Source organism: Podarcis melisellensis, assembly GCF_964234715.1.
Source record: "Podarcis melisellensis genome assembly, chromosome: 18".
Lineage (NCBI taxonomy): Eukaryota > Metazoa > Chordata > Lepidosauria > Squamata > Lacertidae > Podarcis > Podarcis melisellensis.
Genome location: NC_138536.1, coordinates 6,629,011 through 6,651,277, shown reverse-complemented (window position 1 = coordinate 6,651,277; position 22,267 = coordinate 6,629,011). Strand labels below are relative to the sequence as shown.

Here is a 22,267-nt window from a genome sequence, read left to right as displayed (position 1 = left end):
TGGCCCCGGGCTTCCTCCTCCAGCTGCCAGAGTGGATGTGAAAGATCAGATGAGACTGGGAAAAGGAGACCAGGGGCCTTCATGCCGCTGATGTGAATGCAATAGAAGGGATGAGCAGGCATGGATTTGAGGTGTGTTCCTGGCATACTTTTAAACCCCTCTCCCCTCCTAGACAAAATGCGCCAGGTATCCCCATTTGTGTGGGGCACACTGAAAAGGTCAATAATGCTTTTATTAGAGAGAGTATAAGTGTATTTTCATCTAAGCCTGCCCCCCTCCCCCCAACTAAACCTCTAAAAAGTACGTATTGTGCTTCCACCGATCTGAAGCAGAACAAAGTGCTGTCTTCTCTTTACAAGGAATACAGAGTATGTTCAAGTATCTTATACAAAAAAAAAAGATACAGAAGAGTTAAAAAAAAACATTCTAAGGAATTCTACATACATACAGAGCAGTTAATGGGTGGGTGGGGGGACTGTGTATATCAAACGGCATTAGAGGAGTCGGCGGTAGCTTGCTCTCCTTCAGATGCGACTTCCGGGGTCTCCAACGCAGGTGCTGTGAAGACACAACAGTTTAACAGCTGATCCGCTAAGCCGCTTAACAGCTGATCCGCTAAGCCGCTAATAGCGCTAAGCCACTAATGGGCTTGCTTCGCAAGACGAAGAGACTCGCGGAACGGATTCTTTTCGTCTTGCGAGGCACCACTGTACACAAAATTGAGGCATGACAGCTGTTGCCTTCTCACTCTGTATGGAACGTATGGCCAAGAAACTGACCACCTAATTGCTAGCAAAGCAAGGAGGGGGATGGCAATGGGCTGGGAAGATGGGAAGGAATTCCACCCCACAATGATGCCGTGTGTGTCAGAAGAGCGAGAAGTGCCCAAAGCAAACTTACTGTGCTTTATTATTTTACACAAGCTTGCAATAAGGCAGGCCAGAGGCAAACTTGGCCCTCCAGATGTTTGGGGACTACAATTCCCATCATCCCTGACCACTGGTCTTGCTAGCTAGGGATGATGGGAGTTGTAGGCCCAAAACATCTGGAGGGCCGAGTTTGCCTATGCCTGCATTAAGGGATCCTTCCGGAACAGAAATTAAACCCAAGTCTACTGAACGTTAAGCCGCTTGTTCACATGCACACAGCAGTTAATTCAGAGTGCTTGTTGTCCCACAGACCCCCCAGTCATTTCCTTTAAAGGTGCAAAAGCAGGGAAAGATTTTTCCATAGACTGCTCTGCTCATCCTCTCGCCTCTGTGGGTTGACCTGTGTGTGAGACGTATTGGGAAACAGCCATGTGCTTGTTTTTCCAGTTCTTTAATTCTCTGCCACTGCGTTTTCTGAGTCTTGTCATGACAAGAGCTACAATCTTTTAAAGCAGGCTTCCTAAGCCGGCTTGGGAGAGACCATGAGCAGATGGCACACACAAAGACACTGGGCAGCTTCTGGAGGTGGGAGGGTGTACCTGTGCGTGAACCAGGTGTCTCACCTTTGCTTTGCTGCACGTCCACAATCATGCATTCGTCGTCATCCTCTTCCTCCGTGTCAGCCTGAAAGCCGTCCATCTCTGTGGTTTCAGCCTTGGAACAAAGAGAAGGGGGCGGAGAAGGAAGGTGTCTTCAGACATCAGCAACCAATAGGCAGGTGAATTATGCCACCCACTAAATGAAATCTAAAATGAAAAAAACTATGACCCAAAAGAGTGGCAAGATTGAGCCCTGGAGGCAGAGCGGCTAGCAGGAGGAAAGAACAGAGGAGAAGAGAGGGAAAACTTCACAAGGAGCAGGGATGTGGGCCTAGGTGATGCTGGGCTCTACAGTGGTACCTCGGGTTACATACGCTTCAGCTTACAGACTCCGCTAACCCAGAAATATTATCTCGGGTTAAGAACTTTGTTTCAGGATGAGAACAGAAATCGTGCTTCAGCGGCGCGGCAGCAGCAGGAGGCTCCATTAGCTAAAGTGGTGCTTCAGGTTAAGAATAGTTTCAGGTTAAGAACGGTTCTCCGGAACAAATTAAGTACTTAACCTGAGGTACCACTGCATATTCTTGTCTTCTCTGATCATTGGAGTTGGAATCCAACAGCTTCAGGAGGACCACAGGTTCCATATTCCTTATGTGGGGTTGGGGACAAGAAAGCCTGGCTCCCTCCAGAAAGGCAAGGGAATAGAGGGGCAGGACCACAGCTCAGTGGCAGAATACACTCTGCACGCAGATTCAGCTCCCGTTAAAAAAGAATCGGGTGGCAGGTGATAGGAAAGACCACACCTGGGCCTTGGAGAGCCACTTGGAAGCCAGTATAGACGATACTGCCTAAATGGACCATAGTCGCTGGCTGGCAGGGACTGATCCAATGAACCTCGTGGTTCATTGAGGGAGGATTCGAACCCACGCCACACTAGCTCGACCAGGGCTGGGGAAGCCATCCCTCCATATATTGTTATGCTCCAGGATCCCTTATCAGCCCCAGCGAGTATGGCCAGTGGTCAGAGATGATGGGAGCTGTCTAGAGCTGGGTGATAACGTCAGTAAATTGTCTGAAACTGGTACTGCGTTCAGCTATTGAGCTGACGATATATCACACAGTGGCCAGGATGTATTCCCAGCTCAAATTGCTAGCAAAGGCGCAGGCAGGCAGATGGAGCCTGAGGTGGTTCTGGGCTGTGCCTGTGGCTGTGAGGAAGCCCCCACCCCTCCACCTCACACTAGCCAGAGTGTTATGGGGGCTTGCTCAGTTTTAGTGCTGGGTGATGTATCTCTTCTGCCCTTCCTCCCCTAAGGTACGGAGGAAGAAGCTGCTGAGATACATTCCAGGCATCGAGATATATCAGCATATAGCGATATTTAGCTTCCGGATATATCATGATGTTGAAAACTGGGTAGCACCCAGTCCTAGAGCTCTCATCCTCCAGACATTGCTGGGGACAGGCTGCTGCTGTTAAAATTCGCCAGTCGCTTTTCTCACAGAGGGACCCAAAGCGGCTTACATTAAAGATAGCTTAAGGCCACAAGTGACATATGGAAGTGAGAGCTGGACCATAAAGAAGGCTGGTCACCGAAGAATGGATGCTTTTGAATGATGGTGCTGGAGGAGACTCTTGAGAGTCCCATGGACTGCAAGATCAAACCTCTCCATTCTGAAGGAAGTCAGCCTTGAGTGCTCACTGGAAGGACAGATCCTGAAGCTGAGGCTCCAAGACTTTGGCCACCTCATGAGAAGAGAAGACTCCCTGGAAAAGACCCTGATGTTGGGAAAGATGGAGGGCACAAGGAGAAGGGGACGGCGGAGGACGAGATGGTGGGACAGTGTTCTCAAAGCGACCAGCATGAGTTTGACCAAACTGCGGGAGGCAGTGGAAGACAGGAGTGCCTGGCATGCTCTGGTCCAGGGGGTCACGAAGAGGCGGACACGATTAAACGACTAAACAACAAGGCCACAAGAACCTAGAAACGCAGGAAAGAGGCAGAATTCACAAAATTCAACGATGCTACGCTTCAAATTAAAGGCCCTCTGCAGCAGGTTGCTAAGGGCCTGGGGAGCGTGGCCGTACTAGTCTAGGCAGAAAACGGAGTCCCTGAAAGGAACCTCACCTGTTCGGCACCGAGAGGCCTCTTCATGAACTTGGTGATGGACATGCTCCCTGTCGACTTCCGTTTCGCAGAGACTGGGGTGGTCTGTATCGCTGCCCCTCCTGGCAAACTGCTGCTGGCGTCCTCCTTGCCCGCCGAGGACACTTGGGTGACGTAATTCCACTGGCAAGGAACGGGCAAGTTCTCCTGGGCGTAGCTCTTCAGCACCTCGGGGTGCACGTACCAACACATCCGGTGGTCGGGCCTCTTCTCGTAGACGGAGTTCTCGGAGATGATTCGCTTTAGCCTGGCTTTGGAAGGGATGGCGGAGCTGTCGTGGGAGGGGGCCTGGGCCCAGGAAGCGTTGGGGCTCGTGGGGCTGGCCTCCCCACTCTCCAGAACAGAGGTGGAGCTGTTGTTGTTGCCTTGCAGGAGCTCCAGGCGGCAGCACTCCTGGAACTCTTGGATGATGACCTTGCTTCCGTTAACGTTCCCGTGAAGCAGGGGAAGCAGCTGTCCCAAGACTGGAGCGTGGCGAAAAGAAGAAAGAGAGTATTAGGATGCTGTTTCATACAGTCAAGTCATCAAGAGATTATCCGGATGTCAACTTCAGGCCGGCCCCCTCCCCTTCCCAAATAATTTCCGAATAATTAATTGATAAGTTATTATTTATACCCAACCCATCTGGCTGGGTTTCCCCAACCACTCTGGGCAGCTTACAGCACATAAAAAATTGTAAAACATTAGACATTAAAAACTTCCCTAAACAGGGCTGCCTTCAGGTGCCTTCTAAAAGTCAGATAGTTGTTTATTGCCTTGACATCTGAGGGGGGTGGCTTTCCACAGGGCGGGCGCCACCACCAAGAAGGCCCTCTGCCTATTTCCCTGTAACCGCACATCTCGCAGGGAGGGAACTGCCAGAAGGCCCTCGGAGCTGGACCTGTGTCTGGGCAGAACGATGGGGGTGGAAGCTCTCCTTCAAGTATACTGGGCCGAGGCCATTTAGGGCAGGGGTCGGCAAGGCTTACTGGGCACGGGCTGGATAACTCCTGCGGAGATCCTCCGGGGGCCAGACCAGTGCAGCACGATGCCGGAAATTGCGTCTGCGGATGTCTGCGGTGCTGGAAATCGCTTCTGCGCATGCCCAGATGCTGAAAATTGTGCCTGCGCAGAAGCGATTTCCGGTGTCTGGGCATGCGCAGAAGTGATCTCCAGAGCTGTGGAAGAGCAATGTGCAGGGACTCACAGAGCGGGCGGCTCGGTGGTGGTTCGTGGGCCAGTTAGACAGCCTCCAGCGGCCGTTTCCAGCCCATGGGCCTTAGGTTGCCGACCCCTGGTTTAGGGCTTTAAAGGTCAGTACCAAGACATTTGAATTGTGCTCAGAAATGTACTGGGATGTGTCCCCAGAAAACCCTTTGTTAGGAAAGGGTTCTTGTAACAAGCCCAGAAATTCCATTGTTTCATACAGGAACATTTCTAATCTGCTATCTCTCCCCCCAATCCCACCAAGGTTTCCTGCCAACCAGCAAAAGGGAGACAAAGGGAAAACTGATTCGTCTGATCTTTCTCCCAACTCCCTCTCTGTGGTTTGTGCCCGAAAATGGCTGGTAGCACCAACGTGCAGGCTCCCTCTGGCTTTTTAGGAAGCTGACATCATGCATGCACCTACTTTTCACTTAATGCCTGAGTCTGTCTGCGTTCCATAGGGGAACCTGGTTAGGACGAACGCTTTACAAATTTCTCCAACAGACAAGCCAGCCACTTCCATAAACCAGGCGCATCCACCGGGTAGATTGTGATCTACCGGTAGATCACTGGACATTTGTGGTAGATCACTGGTTCCCCCCAAAGAAGCTCAAGAAGTTGGCTCCCCTAAAAAAAGCTCAAAGTTGTTGACCTGAACCCCTCAAAAGGGGGTAGATCACTGCCAGTCTTTAACTCCGTGGTAGATCACAGTCTCTTGGGAGTTGACCACCCCTGCCATAAGCTTTCCTTACAGCATCGTAACACCTTTAGCCGAAGCCACACTTGCTCTGTAGAAGAGGCAGAGCTCTTTACTCTTCCTGCCTGCAGCTTACTTTGCTGGTCTTTTGTTTTCTTTTTGCTGCTTTTTTCTAACGGATCTTCATCGGCAATCGTTGAGTCCAGGATAGAAACTGTGAACTGTTGCAGGTGCCTCAGATCTGCGTCGCTGTTTTCCTTGCCTTCCCAAACGCAGCCGATCTTCACAGGCTGAAGGACGCGGAATCTCTTCCCCTTGGTGATCAGCTCGTCCCACTCCTTCGCTTTCAGCTTCTGGCGAGCTTTGTAATTCTCGGGGTCACATTCCTGGAAGGGGAAGAAAAGCATTACTCTGATGAAGAAGGAGAACGGCTCAAAAGGTTGGGTGTTTGCATAACTAAAGAGAAAGATTTGATCACTTTACTACTGAAGTACAGTTGTACCTCAGAAGTCGAACGCCTTGCGAGTCAAACGTTTTGGCTCCCGAACGCCGCAAACCCGGAAGTGAGTGTTCCTGTTTGCGAACGTTCTTTGGAACCCGAACATCCAACGCATTTGTATCAGTGCCAGGGTTAGAAACTCAAGATATATAATCTAATCACTAAATAGCGCCTTAAACCTAGGTTACACTTGCCACAATAGAAGGTCTAGGTGCCATTCCCCTCCCAGTGAAGTTCTTTTCTATTACAGTCGTACCTTGTTACAGATAGGTAGTCGTGTTGGTCTGCCATAGTCAAAACAAAAAAAATTCCTTCCAGTAGCACCTTAAAGACCAACTAAGTTAGTTCTTGGTATGAGCTTTCGTGTGCATGCACACTTCTTCAGATACACTTCAGAAAGCTCATACCAAGAACTAACTTAGTTGGTCTTTAAGGTGCTACTGGAAGGAATTTTTGTTTTGTTTTGACTATGGCAGACCAACACGGCTACCTATCTGTAACTGGAACTATGGAAGGCACCACATTGAGCCGCATGAAATGGAAGTCCATCAACCTCACCAAGAAACAGAGTGTATCTGAAGAAGTGTGCATGCACACGAAAGCTCATACCAAGAACTAACTTAGTTGGTCTTTAAGGTGCTACTGGAAGGAATTTTTTTTGTTTAGTCGTACCTTGGTTTTTGAACAGCTTAGTTCTCGAATGTTTTGGCTCCCAAACGCCGCAAACCTGGAAGTGACTGCTCAGATGGTTGGTCAAGAGGGAAGGTGGCCCCCCTGGCTGTACATCCCACCTACCTCCCAGCTTAGCTAACCAATATGAGATTAGTGCTTTGAATTCTAAAACTTATAACCGGAGATTTTTGTACAGATTATAACCGGCAAGTTATTGGTGCCGCAGGGCCTATTGCATCACTGCCAAGCTGGGTAGATCAAGTTACCCTACACAAGTAACCTATTGCAAATTTATTCCCAAGGCAGTTCAGTCTTGTCGTAAGGTGCCCTGGAATTCTGTGGCTTACTTCAGTCACACCTTCATCCTCTGAGAGGTACCCATGGGGCACAAAGAAGCCGTCGTCATCGTCTTCCTCCTCTCCACCCTCATCGTCATCATCCTGAAAGATTTAAAAGTAGACGTCAAGAAAACTTGGAAAGGGGATGGAGTAAGATACAAAAATTGGCTAATCCTGTCCACCTAATTTACTATGGCACTTATTGGGTATGATTATGTTACTCTGGAGTGTTTCAGTACAGTGGTACCTCAGGTTACAGACACTTCAGGTTACACACTCCACTAACCCAGAAATAGAGCCGACCACTGTACCTCGGGTTACATACGCTTCAGGTTACATACGCTTCAGGTTACAGACTCCGCTAACCCAGAAATAGTACCTGGGGTTAAGAACTTTGCTTCAGAATGAGAACAGAAATCGTGCGGCGGCAGCAGCGGGAGGCCCCATTAGCTAAAGTGGTACCTCACGTTAAGAACAGTTTCAGGTTAAGAACCGACCTCCAGAACGAATTAAGTTCTTGACCCGAGTTACCACTGTTATATCTAAAAAGGGTAAAGGTAAAGGACCCCTGGACGGTTAAGTCCAGTCAAAAGTGACTATGGGGTTGTGGCGCTCATCTCGCTTTCAGGCCGAGGGAGCCAGCATTTGTCCACAGGCAACTTTCCGGGTCATGTGGCCAGCAGGACTAAATCGCTTCTGGTGCGATGGAATAGCTACACACACAAACAAGGCAAGCTAGAGAATCTTCATGGTGCAAGCCTGGGCAGTATGTTTGGAGGTCTTGGGCTGAGCAGACGACAAGACCACCCCCCCCGGGCTTGCTGATGTGGTCCAATGGAAAGCGAAGCAAGACGTCTGGCACTTGCTTGGCGGCAGGAGTTGCCAGGAGGAGGAGTACAAAGCGCCATCCAACTGCCTTAGGGACTCCACTCTGGATTTGTATGAGGTTTATTCCTTAACCTTTTCTTCTCCCAAAGGTGTCCCCCCCAAGGCAGTGGGAACTGATCTTTCCTTTGGGTTCCTTGGGTTCATGCCCAAAGCCTTTCTCACGAACCGCACAACAAGACAAAGAATGCATTTAACGAAAATGCATGACAAAAATAAGCCAGTGTAAAAGCTGCAGTATGGGCCAGATAAGGCAACCTCCAGGTGTTCACTTGCGCAATTTACACCCCACCTCTCCTCCAATAATAATAATAATAATAATAATAATAATAATAATAATAATAATAATAATAATAAATTTTATTTATATCCCGCCCTCCCCAGCCGAAGCCGGGCTCAGGGCGGCTAACAACAATCAAATAATCAAACAGTCAAATAATCACACATTCTAAAAATATTTCATTATAAAAATTAATTAAAATCAAATTGATGGCAACCGATTAAGCAAAACTCTGTACAGGTTGCCAGAGGAGGGAGTTAGGCTGCGCCCTGACCAAAGGCCTGGTGGAACAACTCTGTCTTGCAGGCCCTGCGGAAAGATGTCAGGTCCCGCAGGGCCCTAGTCTCTTGTGACAGAGCGTTCCACCAGATTGGAGCCGCAGCCGAGAAGGCCCTGGCTCTAGTTGAGGCCAGCCTAACCTCTCTGAGGCCTGGGACCTTCAGGATGTTTTTGTTTGAAGACCGTAAGTTCCTCTGTGGGGCATACCAGGAGAGGCGGTCCCGTAGGTACGAGGGTGCTAGGCCATATAGGGCTTTAAAGGTTAAAACCAGCACCTTAAACCTGATCCTGTACTCCACTGGGAGCCAGTGCAGCTGGTATAGTACCGGATGAATGTGATCTTGCAGCGAAGACCCCATAAGGAGTCTCACTGCGGCATTCTGCACCCGCTGGAGTGGTATACATGCTTCTCCTCCTCCCTAGTTTATCCTGAGGAGGTAGGATTAAGGTAAGGGCCAGGGACTGGACCCCAAAGTCATCCACCGAGCTTGATGCAGCTGAATGAGGATTTGATCCATGCGTGTTGAACCCTGTCTGGACAACAACATGCCCAAGCATTGGCCTGTGCTGGCTGGGGATGATGGGAGCTGAGGTCCAGTAACCTCAAGCCCGTTGGCAGGGCACCACACTGGCTGGCCCCTGATCCACAGCCTTAACCTCAGCATGAACTGTCCGAAAAAACAAGGCATGGCACTATGAACGTACAGCTAAATATATTTAAAACCTTTACCCCTAAAACATACCCTACTCTAAGCATTTCTGCTTTTAAGACTCACTGAAAGGTCAGTAACGTCAGGTCAGCTGCAACGCCACTTATCAAGCTTTGCAAAATGGCATATAAATGTTTCCAAACATATAATAAAAATAAACAAACTTGGTAGTAGGGGAAATTGCTTGCGTGCATCTGCAGTTCTGTCCTTGTTCAGAAAGGTATCACTGCAATTATTATTACTGTGATGATTAAGATTTATATGCCACCCTTCATCATAAGGTATCAGGGCGCTTCACAAGGTAAACGCACAAATATATACCGTAGTTAAAACAAAAACAAGGGGTGTCCAGTAGTGGAAGCTTCTGTCACACTCTGCAACACAAGAGGCAACTTATCCCTCCATGCATAAAGCTCCTATAAATAACCACAGCGCTGCTGGAACTTTGGTGGGGAAGATCTACGTATTGGCTTGTTGCTCTGACATCATGAGCCTCCTCCCTCCCGAAAAGCCGGCCCAGTGAGGACTGAGCATGCTCAGTGTGGCCACAGAACATGGAACAACTGCTGGTCCCAGAAGATGGCATGGCCGGTTGCAACCCACGCTGCAGCATCTTCCTGCAGGTGATCCTGCTTGTCTCTATTACACCTGGAACCCTGGTTCCTTTGACAAAGAAGTCTCTGAATGTGGAACCTCCTGCTTGAGGGCAGAAGGTGGCCATTCGTCCCTTACCCCTTCGCTGTGAGAGAGAGACTCCCCGGGCTCCTCCTCCTCCCATTCTTCGTCACTCTCCACTTCGTAGTCCAGAAGTTTCTGCAGAGGAAAGGAGGAAACAAACAAAAAAAAGCACTACTAAGAAACCATTCTGCCTTGAGAAGTATTGCAGGCTGTGCAGAAGATTTTGGAGAAGGAACAAGAGGCTAGATCGGGGGTCAGCAACGTTTATCTCGCCTGGGCCAGATCAGTCCCACGGAGATCCCACCTGCGATTTCTGGCACCTGCGCATGCACAGACACAATTTCTGGTGCCGCAGAAGCAAGTCCCTGTGCTGTGGTGGTTTAGCACACTGTGCGAGCAGGCAACTTGGTTTGGGAGCAGCTTGTGGGCCGGTCAAACGACCACCGCGGGCCACTTCCGGCCCATGGGCCTTAGGTTGCCGAGCCCTGGGCTAGATTCTAGCAACAATGTGCTGCTGGGCTGGGAGGAGAGGGATCTACGATACAAGACAGAGAGTGAGGGGATCATCCTCTCTGCTCCCCAGGGAACAATATAAAGAGCAGAGAGGGTGGTTTTCCTTCACACTGCAGCACCAGAAACCTCACTTGCAGCTCATAGTCTGTTGCTTAATGGAGGGAGAAGGGAACTTACAAAGCCCATTGCCAAGCAGACAGAAAATAAAAGCCACCGAGCTGCACTAAACCACACAGAAAGCTGCCTTATACCATGTCAGGCCATTGGATGTCAGTAACATCAGAACTGCCTGGCAGCAGCTCTCCAGGATTTCCCCAGTCCTACTTTCTATGGATCAGGGATTCTTTAGCGGCAAGTCCTCCCTTGCAGGGGGCCGGAGTAGATGCCAACCCTTGGGCTCCCTTCTGGCCCTACAAGTCTATGATTCTGTACCCGGAGGTGCTGAGGACTGCACAGCCCTCTGCGTACAGAAAAGGTGCTCTTATGGCTGAGCTACGGCCCTTACCCATGGTCTCAGGCAGAGAGGTTTTTCTCCCAGCCCCAACTCCCAAGAGCCAATAAACCGGATAGTCCAGAGATTATAATCGGATGCAATTTTATACTCCACAGCTGCGGGCATGGTGGCAACCGCAGCCTTATATATTGGTGATTTAAACCTGGACTTCTCTGTTTAGCTGCCTAAGGGCTTGCCACTGAGTTACTTCAGTTGAAACAAGAGGTGGATGCAGTATCGCATGCTGACCTCCTCTTTTGACCAAGGGTTTCTCGGGCGTATGGCTGAGGATTTCTTGTTCCACGTGCCCCAGTAGGCAGGGCGGTGATTCTCACAGAACTGCAGGAGCTTCATCCTACCGAACTTCTTCCTCTCCGGCACATCTCCTGCTTGGCTGCTGCTCACAATGACCACATCGCTGTTGAAAGGAAAATGCTGCAATCAGTCACGGGTATGCAGCCCACCGGGGTTCCAAGCCAGTGAGAGAAAGACCACCGGCAGTTGACTGACAGCGTGAAAGACTCCTTTATCCCTGCTTTCTACTGAAAAGGATTTTTTTTACCGTATTTTTCGCACCAGACCACAAGACGCACCACGTTTTTGGAGGAGGAAAACAAGAAAAAAAATATTCTGAATCTGCAGTAAAAGCAGCAATCCCTCTTGCTGTTCTGGCTTCTGGGATAGCTGCGCAGCCTGCATTTGCTCCATAAGATGCACACACATTTCCCCTTACTTTTTAGGAGGGAAAAAGTGAGTCTTATACAGCAAAAATTACGGTATATAGAAGCAATGCTAAGACGGCAACACAGGACTAACAAGAAAAGGGGCTACTGCCCCCAATAAAGGTCTTTACTTAAACCACTGGTTTAAGGGATGCGGGTGGCGCTGTGGGTAAAACCTCAGCGCCTAGGACTTGCCGATCGCATGGTTGGCGGTTCGAATCCCCGCGGTGGGGTGCGCTCCCGTCATTCGGTCCCAGCGCCTGCCAACCTAGCAGTTCGAAAGCACCCCCAGGTGCAAGTAGATAAACAGGGACCGCTTACCAGCGGGAAGGTAAACGGTGTTCCGTGTGCTGCACTGGCTTGCCAGATGCAGCTTGTCACGCTGGCCACGTGACCCAGAAGTGTCTGCGGACAGCGCTGGCTCCCGGCCTATAGAGTGAGACGAGTGCACAACCCTAGAGTCTGTCGAGACTGGCCCGTACGGGCAGGGGTACCTTTACCTTTACCTTAAACCACTGAGCCTCTTGGGCTTGCTGATCAGAAGGTTGGCGGTTCATATCCCCGCAATGACGGGGTGAGCTCCCGTTGCTCGGTCCCTGCTCCTGCCAACCTAGCAGTTCGAAAGCACGTCAAAGTGCAAGTAGATAAATAGGTACCTCTCTGGCGGGAAAGTAAACAGCATTTCCGTGCGCTGCTCTGGTTCGCCAAAAACGGCTTAGTCATGCTGGCTACATGACCTGGAAATTGTACGCCGGTTCCCTCGGCCAATAAAGCGAGATGAGCACCACAACCCCAGAGTCGTCTGCGACTGGACCTAACGGTCAGGGGTCCCTTTACCTTTAAACTAAACCAAGTTAAACCAAATGAAAGAAATGAAGGAAAACTTTTCCTTCCTTTAGGTTTCTAACTCATAATTCCCTCTATCTGATGATGCCGGGGTGGGAGGCAATGAGCCAACGTCGGACGTTGCAGAATGCCATGTGCCCTGCTGAGGAGGGTTTGAGAGGAAGTGCCACAGACAAAGGCAGTAGCAGTGAGAGGCCTTCTACAAGTGGAATTTGCTGCCAAGGAGTGTGGTGGAGTCTCCTTCTTTGGAGGTCTTTAAGCAGAGGCTTGACAACCATATGTCAGGAGTGCTCTGATGGTGTTTCCTGCTTGGCAGGGGGTTGGACTCGATGGCCCTTGGGGTCTATTCCAACTCTATGATTCTATGAATCTAAGTAGCATAGCTCAATAGCTCACAATACCAAGAAAACTAACCTGTTGAATGCATCAGCATTCGGGCTGCTGACAAGGGTGGGTCCCGTTTTACAGGGATCTCTGCTTTTCAGTTCTTCCAGGAAAGAAGCACTGTAGCTCTGAGCTTGCAGCAGCCAGTCTAACTGGTCCATGAGGTCCTGATCGACCGCAACTCGGCAGATTGGCGCGAGGACCATGTTCTCCTTGATCTCAAACGGAGCAAATCGGCCACACCAGCCAGCCAGAATCTGAAATCAGGAGGAAAATGTTATACACAAGCTCTTGGTCTCTCTCCATCCCCCCTCCCCCCTCCCAACTACCTTACTACCAGCACCAGCTTCCTATTCTCTCCTGGGCATAATTCATGTTTTGACCAATAAAGCCTGAAAAACATGTGAATACATCTGGCTACTTTGATGTGATGCCTGAAGAAGACCAAAAATGATGTTTCTGAAGGAATGGGTTTCTGTGCAGTCAGTCTGAAACGGGCCCCCAAATCCCCATTTTTCCTTCTCCAATGGAGCATTTCTAAAATGCATTAACTTGAGCACTTGAGTCAATGTATAAACAGAAACCCAGCTGTATAAAGAAGTGCTCAAAGTCCTCTCCTTTATCAGTCTGTGATGGCAATGGATGGCCTTGCCAGTTCCAAGTGGAGCATCTTACATCCTGACCACACTGACGCACAGACCTTGTCAGGTCTGACAAGAGACCCGGGAAGGGCACCAGGAGTGCTCTTAGAGTTGGTGACCTTCTTACCCCAAGATAAGGAATACCAGAACAGGAACAACCTTTAATTGTCAAGAGTACCAGAACAGGAACATCTGTTTATGGTCATGGATGTCAACTTACGTGTATAAGCTGATATGGTGGATTCCTGGGGAAGGGGGGAGAGGGTGCCTGGAGGATATATATATATACTGTATGCAATTTCTCTTGCTTTTGTGCTTGCGGTGAACCGATTCACGCAGTGCCTTCTGCTATCCGGAGAGCAGAATAAACTCTTTCTCTGAACCAAACCTTGGTGTTATTTGACTCCCGTCCGGGAGCAACGCAAACCCCCACCAATCGGTATAGTCTAATAAGGCTACATTTCCTCTCTGGTTAGGGCTGATATTTGCTTCTTAATCAAAGTACCAATTTTTGCCACCATCTATTCCCTTCCCTCCTGGTGCCACTTGAAATTCACTTCAGGCTGCTGCAAGCCATGGGTCAGCTATGCTTTCTGACCTTTTTTGATCTCCACAACTAGCTAAAGCAGGGCTGGGGAACCTGTAGCCTTATTCCAGCATAGATGATGATGGGAGCAGAGTCCAGCAATGTCCTTAGAACCACAGGTTCCCCAACCCCAGGCCTAAAAAACTCTCAGAAAGGCAAGCGGAGAAGGTACACCCAGTAGCTTCTTCAACAATATAAGAAGCCCACTTCTTGTGGAGCCACACCTCCCAGCTTATTTTAGAATCAACACATGGAGGCATCTTTATTGGCTGGCTTTTGGTGATGGGCATTGAGGTGGCAGAGTGCTGGGTAAGAGTTTTTAAATTATGCATTTAAAAAAGAATTACTAGCAGCACTTCATATTTGTTTGTAGCACACTTGGGTTATATTCCTTGAGGGTGAGTAGAGCAATAGATCTAAAAATCAGGGTTTTGTGTTTGTATTCTACTTTTGATCTGATAGAAAGGTGAAGTAAACATATTTTAAATATAAAAGACATACATGGTTCAGGGGTTTTTGTGCATGTACAACACAGCGTTTAAAATGTGAAGTGTGCTGGCCACCTTGAAGGCAATTTCCATTGCCCTGGAAATTTTGCATGGATTTAAATGGCATTGCAGGAGGAGAAGAAGAAGAGTTTGGATTTGATATCCCGCCTTTCACTCCCTTTAAGGAGTCTCAAAGCGGCTAACATTCTCCTTTCCCTTCCTCCTCCACAACAAACACTCTGTGAGGTGAGTGGGGCTGAGAGACTTCAGAGAAGTGTGACTGGCCCAAGGTCACGCAGCAGCTGCATGTGGAGGAGCAGAGACGTGAACCCGGTTCACCAGATTACGAGACTACCGCTCTTAACCACTACACCACACTGGCTCTCCAAAGGAGATTCTGGCAATAATGATAATAATAAGAACAGTGCAGAACAGAGGCAGAAGCTGGAGAGGAAAGAAAAAGAAGAGGAGGAGGAGGAGTTTGGATGTGATATCCTGCTTTATCACTACCCGAAGGAGTCTCAAAGCGGCTAACATTCTCCTTTACCTTCCTCCCCCACAACAAACACTCTGTGAGGTGAGTGGGGCTGAGAGACTTCCGAGAAGTGTGACTGGCCCAAGGTCACCCAGCAGCTGCATGTGGAGGAGCGGGGAAGCGAACCCGGTTCACCAGATTACGAGTCCACCGCTCTTAACCACTACACCACACTGGCTCTCAGACAAAGGCAGACAAAAAGCAAAACAAAACTCACCTTTGGAGCAGGCTGGGTTTTGGGCTTTTGGAAGAACCTGGTGATCTCTGCCTTCTCTGCTTTGATACGCTAGAGATGGAAATATGGACAAAATGAAAGGCAAACGATTTGGATTATTTAAAAGCATTTCTGCAAAAGCATCCCCCCTTGCTCTAAATAATTAAAAACACCACTGTGAATTCTGGTCCCAGCCACCTACTGATAAGAACGCAATTCATAAAAACAGAAGAAGCTGAATAAGCCAGACCCTTGTAGTCCACCAGGCTCAGTATTGTCTAATAATAATAATAATATTTTTTATTTATACCCCGCCCTCCCCAGCCAAGGCCGGGCTCAGAGCGGCTTACAAGCAATAATAAAAACAAGATGAATGGTTACAACTTAAAAACAAAAATAAAATACAACATTAAAATAATGGAACATTAAAATATTAAAATGTAGCCTCATCGCAGGAGGAGAAGGAAAAGAAAGGAAGAAAAAAAGAGAGAGAGAGGGAGGGAATCAAATTGGCTCCAAGCCAAAGGCCAGGCGGAACAACTCTGTCTTACAGGCCCTGCGGAAAGAGATCAGATCCTGCAGGGCCCTGGTCTCATGAGGCAGAGCGTTCCACCAGGCTGGAGCCAGTGTTGAAAAGGCCCTGGCTCTGATTGAAGCCAATCTAACTTCTTTAGGGTGTTGTTATTTATGGACCTTGAGGCTCTCCGTGGGGCATACCAGGAGAGGCGGTCGCATAGGTATGAGGGTCCTAGGCCGTGAAGGGCTTTAAAGGTCAAAAGCAGCACCTTAAATCTGACCCTGTACTCCACCGGGAGCCAGTGCAGCTTGAAAAGCACTGGGTGAATATGCTCCCACGGCAGAGACCCCGTGAGGAGCCTCGCTGCTGCATTCTGCACCCGCTGGAGTTTCTGGGACAGCTTCAAGGGCAGCCCCGCATAGAGCGAATCTACACTGACTGGCAGAAGCAGCCCAGGATTCGGAAATGACTGGCAGAATCCGAGACCAGGGAGAAGAGTCGGTGGAAGAAATTTAAAGTTTATTTACAGAAACACTGTAAAATTAAGGAATGTTAGAAGGATGTTGGAATGAAGTTATGTGGTTTTAGCAGAAATGTTATAAAAGATTAAGTAAAATAGATTGTTAATTGGTGAGAATGTAAAATTACATCATATTAAGATAAATTATTAGGATAAAAACAAAGATGGAAAGGATTTGCTGAAATAGCTAATTGAACTAGAATACAAAAACGGAGGTGTGAGGAGGTCAAGGAAACAAGCAAATGAAAGATAAGTTATGGAAGGATTGATTTGTTTTTTTCTTAATTGTTTTTATTTCTCTGTGTTTTTGCTCTTTTTTTTCTTTTTTTTTCTTTAATTTTGTAACCTTTCAAAATCTTAATAATTTTTTTTTTTTTTAAAAAAAGAAGCAGCCCAGGATTTACTAACAGATGGGCTAGGCTAGCTTTCCCCTCACCAGGATGTTTTTGCTGGGAAGCAAGGAAGGCTTTGTTGTTGTTTAGTCATTTAGTCGTGTCCGACTCTTCGTGACCCCATGGACCAGAGCACGCCAGGCAAGGAAGGAAGGAAGGAAAGCATGGAAGGCAGCCTCCTCCAAGTCCTCAGGACCCAGCCAATGGCAGAGGGCAGAGTGTGCTTCCCTTCAGCTAGACCAGCCTTTCCCAACTAGGTTCTCTCCAGATTATGGTGGACTACCAGTCCCACTGAACGCTGGCTGGGGCTGATGGGAACTGGAGTCCAACTGGAGGGCACGTGAAGGCTGAGCGAGACAAAACTCCACTTACCTTTTCTTCCTCTTTCAACCGTTTCTCCTCTTCTCTCTTCCTTTTCTCTTCTTGCTTTGCCCTTTAAAATAAAAGCTTGATTTCAGAGGGGCGGTGTCAGGGGACCAAGCAACCATGCACACGTGTTCAAGCATGAGTCACACGTAAAAAAAACCCCACCAGAGAGGACAACTTACTCCAGAGCTTCCTGCTTCTCTTTCCGTTTCTCCTCTTTCGCCCGCAGCTTCTCAGCCTTCTCTTTCTCTTCTTTCTCCCTTTTCTCCCTCCTTTCCTTATCCTTCAACTCTTTTTCTTCTTCCTTCTTCCTCTTCGCCTCCTCCCGGGCGCGTTCTTTTGCGGCCTTTGCCTCCTCCTTCAGCCTCCCTTTCTCCTCCCGCTCAGCTTGCTGCTTTTGAAGCTTCTCTGCACGTTCCTGATCCTGGGTTGCGAGAAACGACAACAGACGCCCCCAAACAGAAGAGCTCTTTAGGCAACTCTCCATCAATGCCCCACAAAAGTCAAGCACTGCCTAATCGCAGGTGCCAAGAAGCTGTTCAATCAGGCTCCGTTTCTGGTGAGAAGCCATTCATTCCATCAGGCTCCTCACCTTCATCTACTGGTACCAGGAGGCCAGTCCACCAGGTGGCAGAACAGAGGGAGAGAAGGGAAGCAGGTAGTCTCCACCAGTGCTGCTGAGGGACCAGCAACGTTAACCTCTCCCTCTCCCTAAGCTGTTACCATTCCAGTTGACCAAAGCATCAAAGTTTGCTTCTCCTGCCCCTTCTCCCTCCTGTTCCCATTTTCCTTGTGTCTAAGCCTGAGGGTGGGACACGGGTGGCGCTGTGGGTTAAACCAAAGAGCCTAGGACTTGCCGATCAGAAGGTCGGCGGTTCGAATCCCTGCAATGACGGGGTGAGCTCCCGTTGCTCGGTCCCTGCTCCTGCCAACCTAGCAGTTCGAAAGCACGTCAAAGTGCAAGTAGATAAATAGGTACCACTCCGGCGGGAAGGTAAACGGCGTTTCCGTGTGCTGCTCTGGTTCGCCAGAAGTGGCTTAGTCATGCTGGCCACATGACCCGGAAGCTGTATGCCGGCTCCCTTGGCCAGTAAAGCGAGATGAGCGCCGCAACCCCAGAGTTGGTCACGACTGGACCTAATGGTCAGGGGTCCCTTTACCTTTGCCTAAGCCTGAGGGCAGGGCTGCCATGTTACTGGTAACTAAGCTGCTCTGGAAGCCTGAAGGGTAGGGTAAAAATGCTTCAAAAGAGACAAAGCAGCATCTCCTTTCTGTACTCGAGCTAAAGTTCCCGCACCCTCCTACTCACTTCATCTATAGCTTCTTGAATCCTGGCACTGCTTGTAGAGAGGAAAGAATAACGCTTGAAGCAAGGGCACAGAAAACAAAAAGGCCCACAGCGCAAAACTTTAAAAAGCAGCAAGTCAATCTGAATAGGGGTGGGGGAACTTTTTCAGCCAGAGGGCAACCTTCGGGGTCCACATGCCAGTGGTGGCTTGGACCTTCAGCAGAGGTCAGGAAACCGGAAAAGGGATGTGCTCTCCGCTCATTACCAAAAGTGAACAAATAAGGTTTCTAGGTCAATGGGGGGGGAAAACACCACTTTACCCTCTGCAGCTTTAGTTTCTCCTTCTCCTCAGAACTCCGGTGAATTTTCTGCGGTGCCTGGAATTGAGAGGGCAGAGACGAGCATGCGTTATTGACACCCCTTTAAAGCAACAGAAACGAAGAGTCCCGTGGGACTAGCGGTCAACAGATTTGTTTTCTTATTACGTAAAAATCTGAATTCCTCAAGCATCCTTTAATAAAACTTGGGGAAGCTTTGGGTGCTGGAAGAAGGGTGCAGCTCTAAGCCAGGATTTTTTTAAAAAAATTGAAAATGTTTCACAGGTGGAACCTGCAATAAAATGCTATGTAATCATCCAGTATTTATTTATAGAATTTATATCCTGACTTTTCAGCCAAAGGAGTTCAGGGTAGCAGTGCGGAATACCTACAAGGCACTTTTCCAGAATACTCTATTACTACTATCCCACCCTCACGAGCATCTTCAGTCCTCACTAAGTTCTTCGCCCCGCCCCCCTCAATTTGTACTTCTGTAAAACTTGGGAGTTTCCTCAAGCCTGCTGATACCTCATCATTGGCCCAAGACTGAAAAAGGAAGCAGTTGAGCATTGCTACTACATTTGACTGGAGTATTGGATGTTAGATATCCAGGGAGTATCCAATGTTTGTTGAGACTAGAGTACAACCACTGAAATTGACATTGCTAATTTAGGAACGTATAGTCGTACCTTGGTTGCTGAACGCCCTGGAACTCGTACGTTTCGGCTCCCGAACGATCTAAAACTGGAAGTGAGTGTTCCAGTTTTCGAATGATTTTTGGAAGTCGAACGTCTGGCGCGGCTTCCAATTGGCTGCAGGAACTTCCTGCAGCCAATCAGGAGCCACACTTTGGTTTCTGAACGTTTTGGAAGTCGAACGGACTTCCGGAGAGGATTCCATTCGACTTCCAAGGTACGATTGTACTCCAGTTATGGCTAACACTGGATACAGCAGTTTCCAAAATGTTGCACAGAACGTCTTCAGGCTTTTGACCCAGGAGCACTAAACATCCTGTAATGGAATACATTTGTGCTACATGGTCTCCCTTCCAAACTCCTCTTGGTTCCTACTTGCCCTGGACTCCTCCATTGTGTGAAATCACACACAGAGAGCAACCACCTAATGCAAGCTAAAGAGCTCTCTTCAATACAGACAAACCTTGGGTTGTATTCAGCAATAGTCATACTCAGAAGAGATCCGTTCAAATTAATGGGCATGAATAACATATGTACATGAAACCTTCATTGGACACAACCTATTCCACTTTCCAGAAGCCATGAAGCTGAAAGTAAAATCTGAGAAGCAGCTCTTGCATAAATTGATTGTTATGAAACACACACAAACTCACTCAAATGATCTTCCAAAATATACTTTCAAGGTGGGATGGAGTAAGATATAAAAGATGGCCAATCCTGCCCACCTAATTTACTATGATATTTATTGTGTATGATTATGTTACTCTGAGTGTTTCAGTACTGAGAAAGCACAGCTGATAGACCTACTGAATTGCATCTTAGGCTATGTACGCACCACACATTTAAAGAGCATTGCTTTCCTGGGAACCATTGTTTACCCCCACAGAGCTACAATTCCCAGCACCCTCAACAAACTATCACTCCCTGGATTCTTTGGGGAAAGCCATGTGCTTCAAATTCATGCTCTGCATGTTATGTTATGTATATGGCTTTTGGGGGGAGATTTACGCTCTTTTTGCATGATAATACTCAGAGCCTTTACCAAAGGCGTCATGGACTTTGAAGAAGCACGAACTTGGGGTGAAAGGGAGAAACGAGCTGCAGGGGAACATCCCCCAGCCCTACCCGGAAGCACCAGGGATTGAACATGGGACCTTCTGCACATAAAGCAAGATGTTCTACCAATGAGTTATGGCCCTTTCCTGAGGGGCACTGAAATAACAGGCATATTCAAGGATTGTGGAATTTAACAGTTAAAGCCACTTCAGCAGACAAGCCTTATAGGTTACGGAATGTCAGATGGCTGCAGTTCAGCTAAAAACTCTCCAGCTCCCAATATATTAGAATCAGGACTTCTGTGACAGCGCTCGCCGGAATAGAGCGCCAGTACACAAGACGCCTGTAAGGGACGCGGGTTGTGCTGTGGGTTAAACCACAGAGCCTAGGAATTGCCAATCAGAAGGTCGGCGGTTTGAAACCCCATAACAGGGTGAGCTCCCATTGCTCGGTCCCTGCTCCTGCCAACCTAGCAGTTTGAAAGCACGTCAAAGTGCAAGTAGATAAATAGGTACCATTCCAGTGGGAAGGTAAACGGCGTTTCCGTGCATTGCTCTGGTCATGCTAGCCACATGACCTGGAAGCCGTACGCCGGCTCCCTCGGCCAACAAAGCGAGATGAGCGCCGCAACCCCAGTCGGCCACGACTGGACCTAATGGTCAGGGGTCCCTTTACCTTTACCTCTTTTTTGCTGCATACGAAAGCCATTTTGTGCTGGCACCCCCAGCACTTTCATCAATACAAAATGCCAGCATGTCAATGCATCCAATTAAATTTCAGTAGGGCCTGGGAAGAAACTGTGCCCCATCCAAGCAGCAGCTGCAGCACATAACTCACACCTCACTTTTCTTGGGTTGGTTTCTTTTTTCAGGCCTTTACATCTCTCTACATGGGAGATTAACCACATTTCCACTGCTCTGTGTAGGCCAAAACAGTCTGCTGAAGGCCCCCCCCCCCCGCTATATATGTCACAGCAAACATCCACGTTTCATGTGGGGTGAAACATTTCCTAGGGCTTTCTTTTTCCACAGCATTTTTTTTTTCTATTTTACAGGATCTTTAGTAACAACAAATGGATGCCAATCACAAATACAGCATTAGGTACGCCCAGGGTGGATTTGATTTAAATCACGATTTAAATCACTAGTCAGTAAGACTTGATTTAAATCATATATTTTTTTACCGAAAGACTCAATCTTGCTAGTATAATCTTAATATTTACAACCAGATGAAGGTTTCATTTTTGGAATAATAAATATTCAGAGTAGTTTTTACAATTCTATCACAAAATTCTGATTTGGTTATACTATTATAAATACATAGGAAGACAATTATGAAATTATTGTGTGGTTTAATAAGTTAACATCAGTAAGTTATATTTGGACAATTTTCTGATGTACTTTATTGGAAGGGGAATTGCCCCCCCCCTTAATATCAATTTATTTAACTAAAACAATAACATTATAGCATATGTATCCATGTTTGTTAACTGATGTGGTTAAACGGTTTTTTTTAAAAAACAAAACAAAAACTGAGCAGACGTGAAAAACTGAAAACAAATTCTTATTTCCTGATGAATAGCCTGTGGACTATAATGTAACTTAAATAGAAGAAGTGGTATCTGAAGAAGTGTGCATGCACACGAAAGCTCATACCAAGAACTAACTTAGTTGGTCTTTAAGGTGCTACTGGAAGGAATTTTTTTTGTTTTAAATAGAAAACTATATTTAGAGAGATTTCCCCTCTAAAATCATTTTATTTTAAAAATCCAATTTAAATTTTTTAAAAAAATCTGTATTAAATCAAAAAATCCAAATTAAATAAAAAATCTGCTTTTT

General features: G+C 47.8%; 1 protein-coding gene across 2 annotated transcripts in view; it reads right to left on the bottom strand.

The window, feature by feature from the left end:
- Positions 1–211: 211 nt before the first annotated feature.
- The window catches only part of CHAF1A (chromatin assembly factor 1 subunit A), a 33,506-nt gene continuing 11,450 nt past the window's right edge, over positions 212–22,267 (bottom strand). For both annotated transcript variants that reach the window (XM_081895462.1, XM_081895461.1), the window contains exons 4-15: positions 18,682–18,738; positions 17,256–17,497; positions 17,080–17,140; positions 15,282–15,350; positions 12,845–13,071; positions 11,112–11,280; positions 9,911–9,991; positions 7,034–7,126; positions 5,652–5,901; positions 3,595–4,097; positions 1,493–1,583; positions 212–558 (exon numbers count right to left, since the gene is read on the bottom strand). In XM_081895462.1, coding sequence (XP_081751588.1) covers positions 485–558; positions 1,493–1,583; positions 3,595–4,097; positions 5,652–5,901; positions 7,034–7,126; positions 9,911–9,991; positions 11,112–11,280; positions 12,845–13,071; positions 15,282–15,350; positions 17,080–17,140; positions 17,256–17,497; positions 18,682–18,738 — 1,917 coding nt within the window. In that variant the 3' untranslated portion in view covers positions 212–484. The remainder of the gene's footprint in view (positions 559–1,492; positions 1,584–3,594; positions 4,098–5,651; positions 5,902–7,033; positions 7,127–9,910; positions 9,992–11,111; positions 11,281–12,844; positions 13,072–15,281; positions 15,351–17,079; positions 17,141–17,255; positions 17,498–18,681; positions 18,739–22,267) is intronic.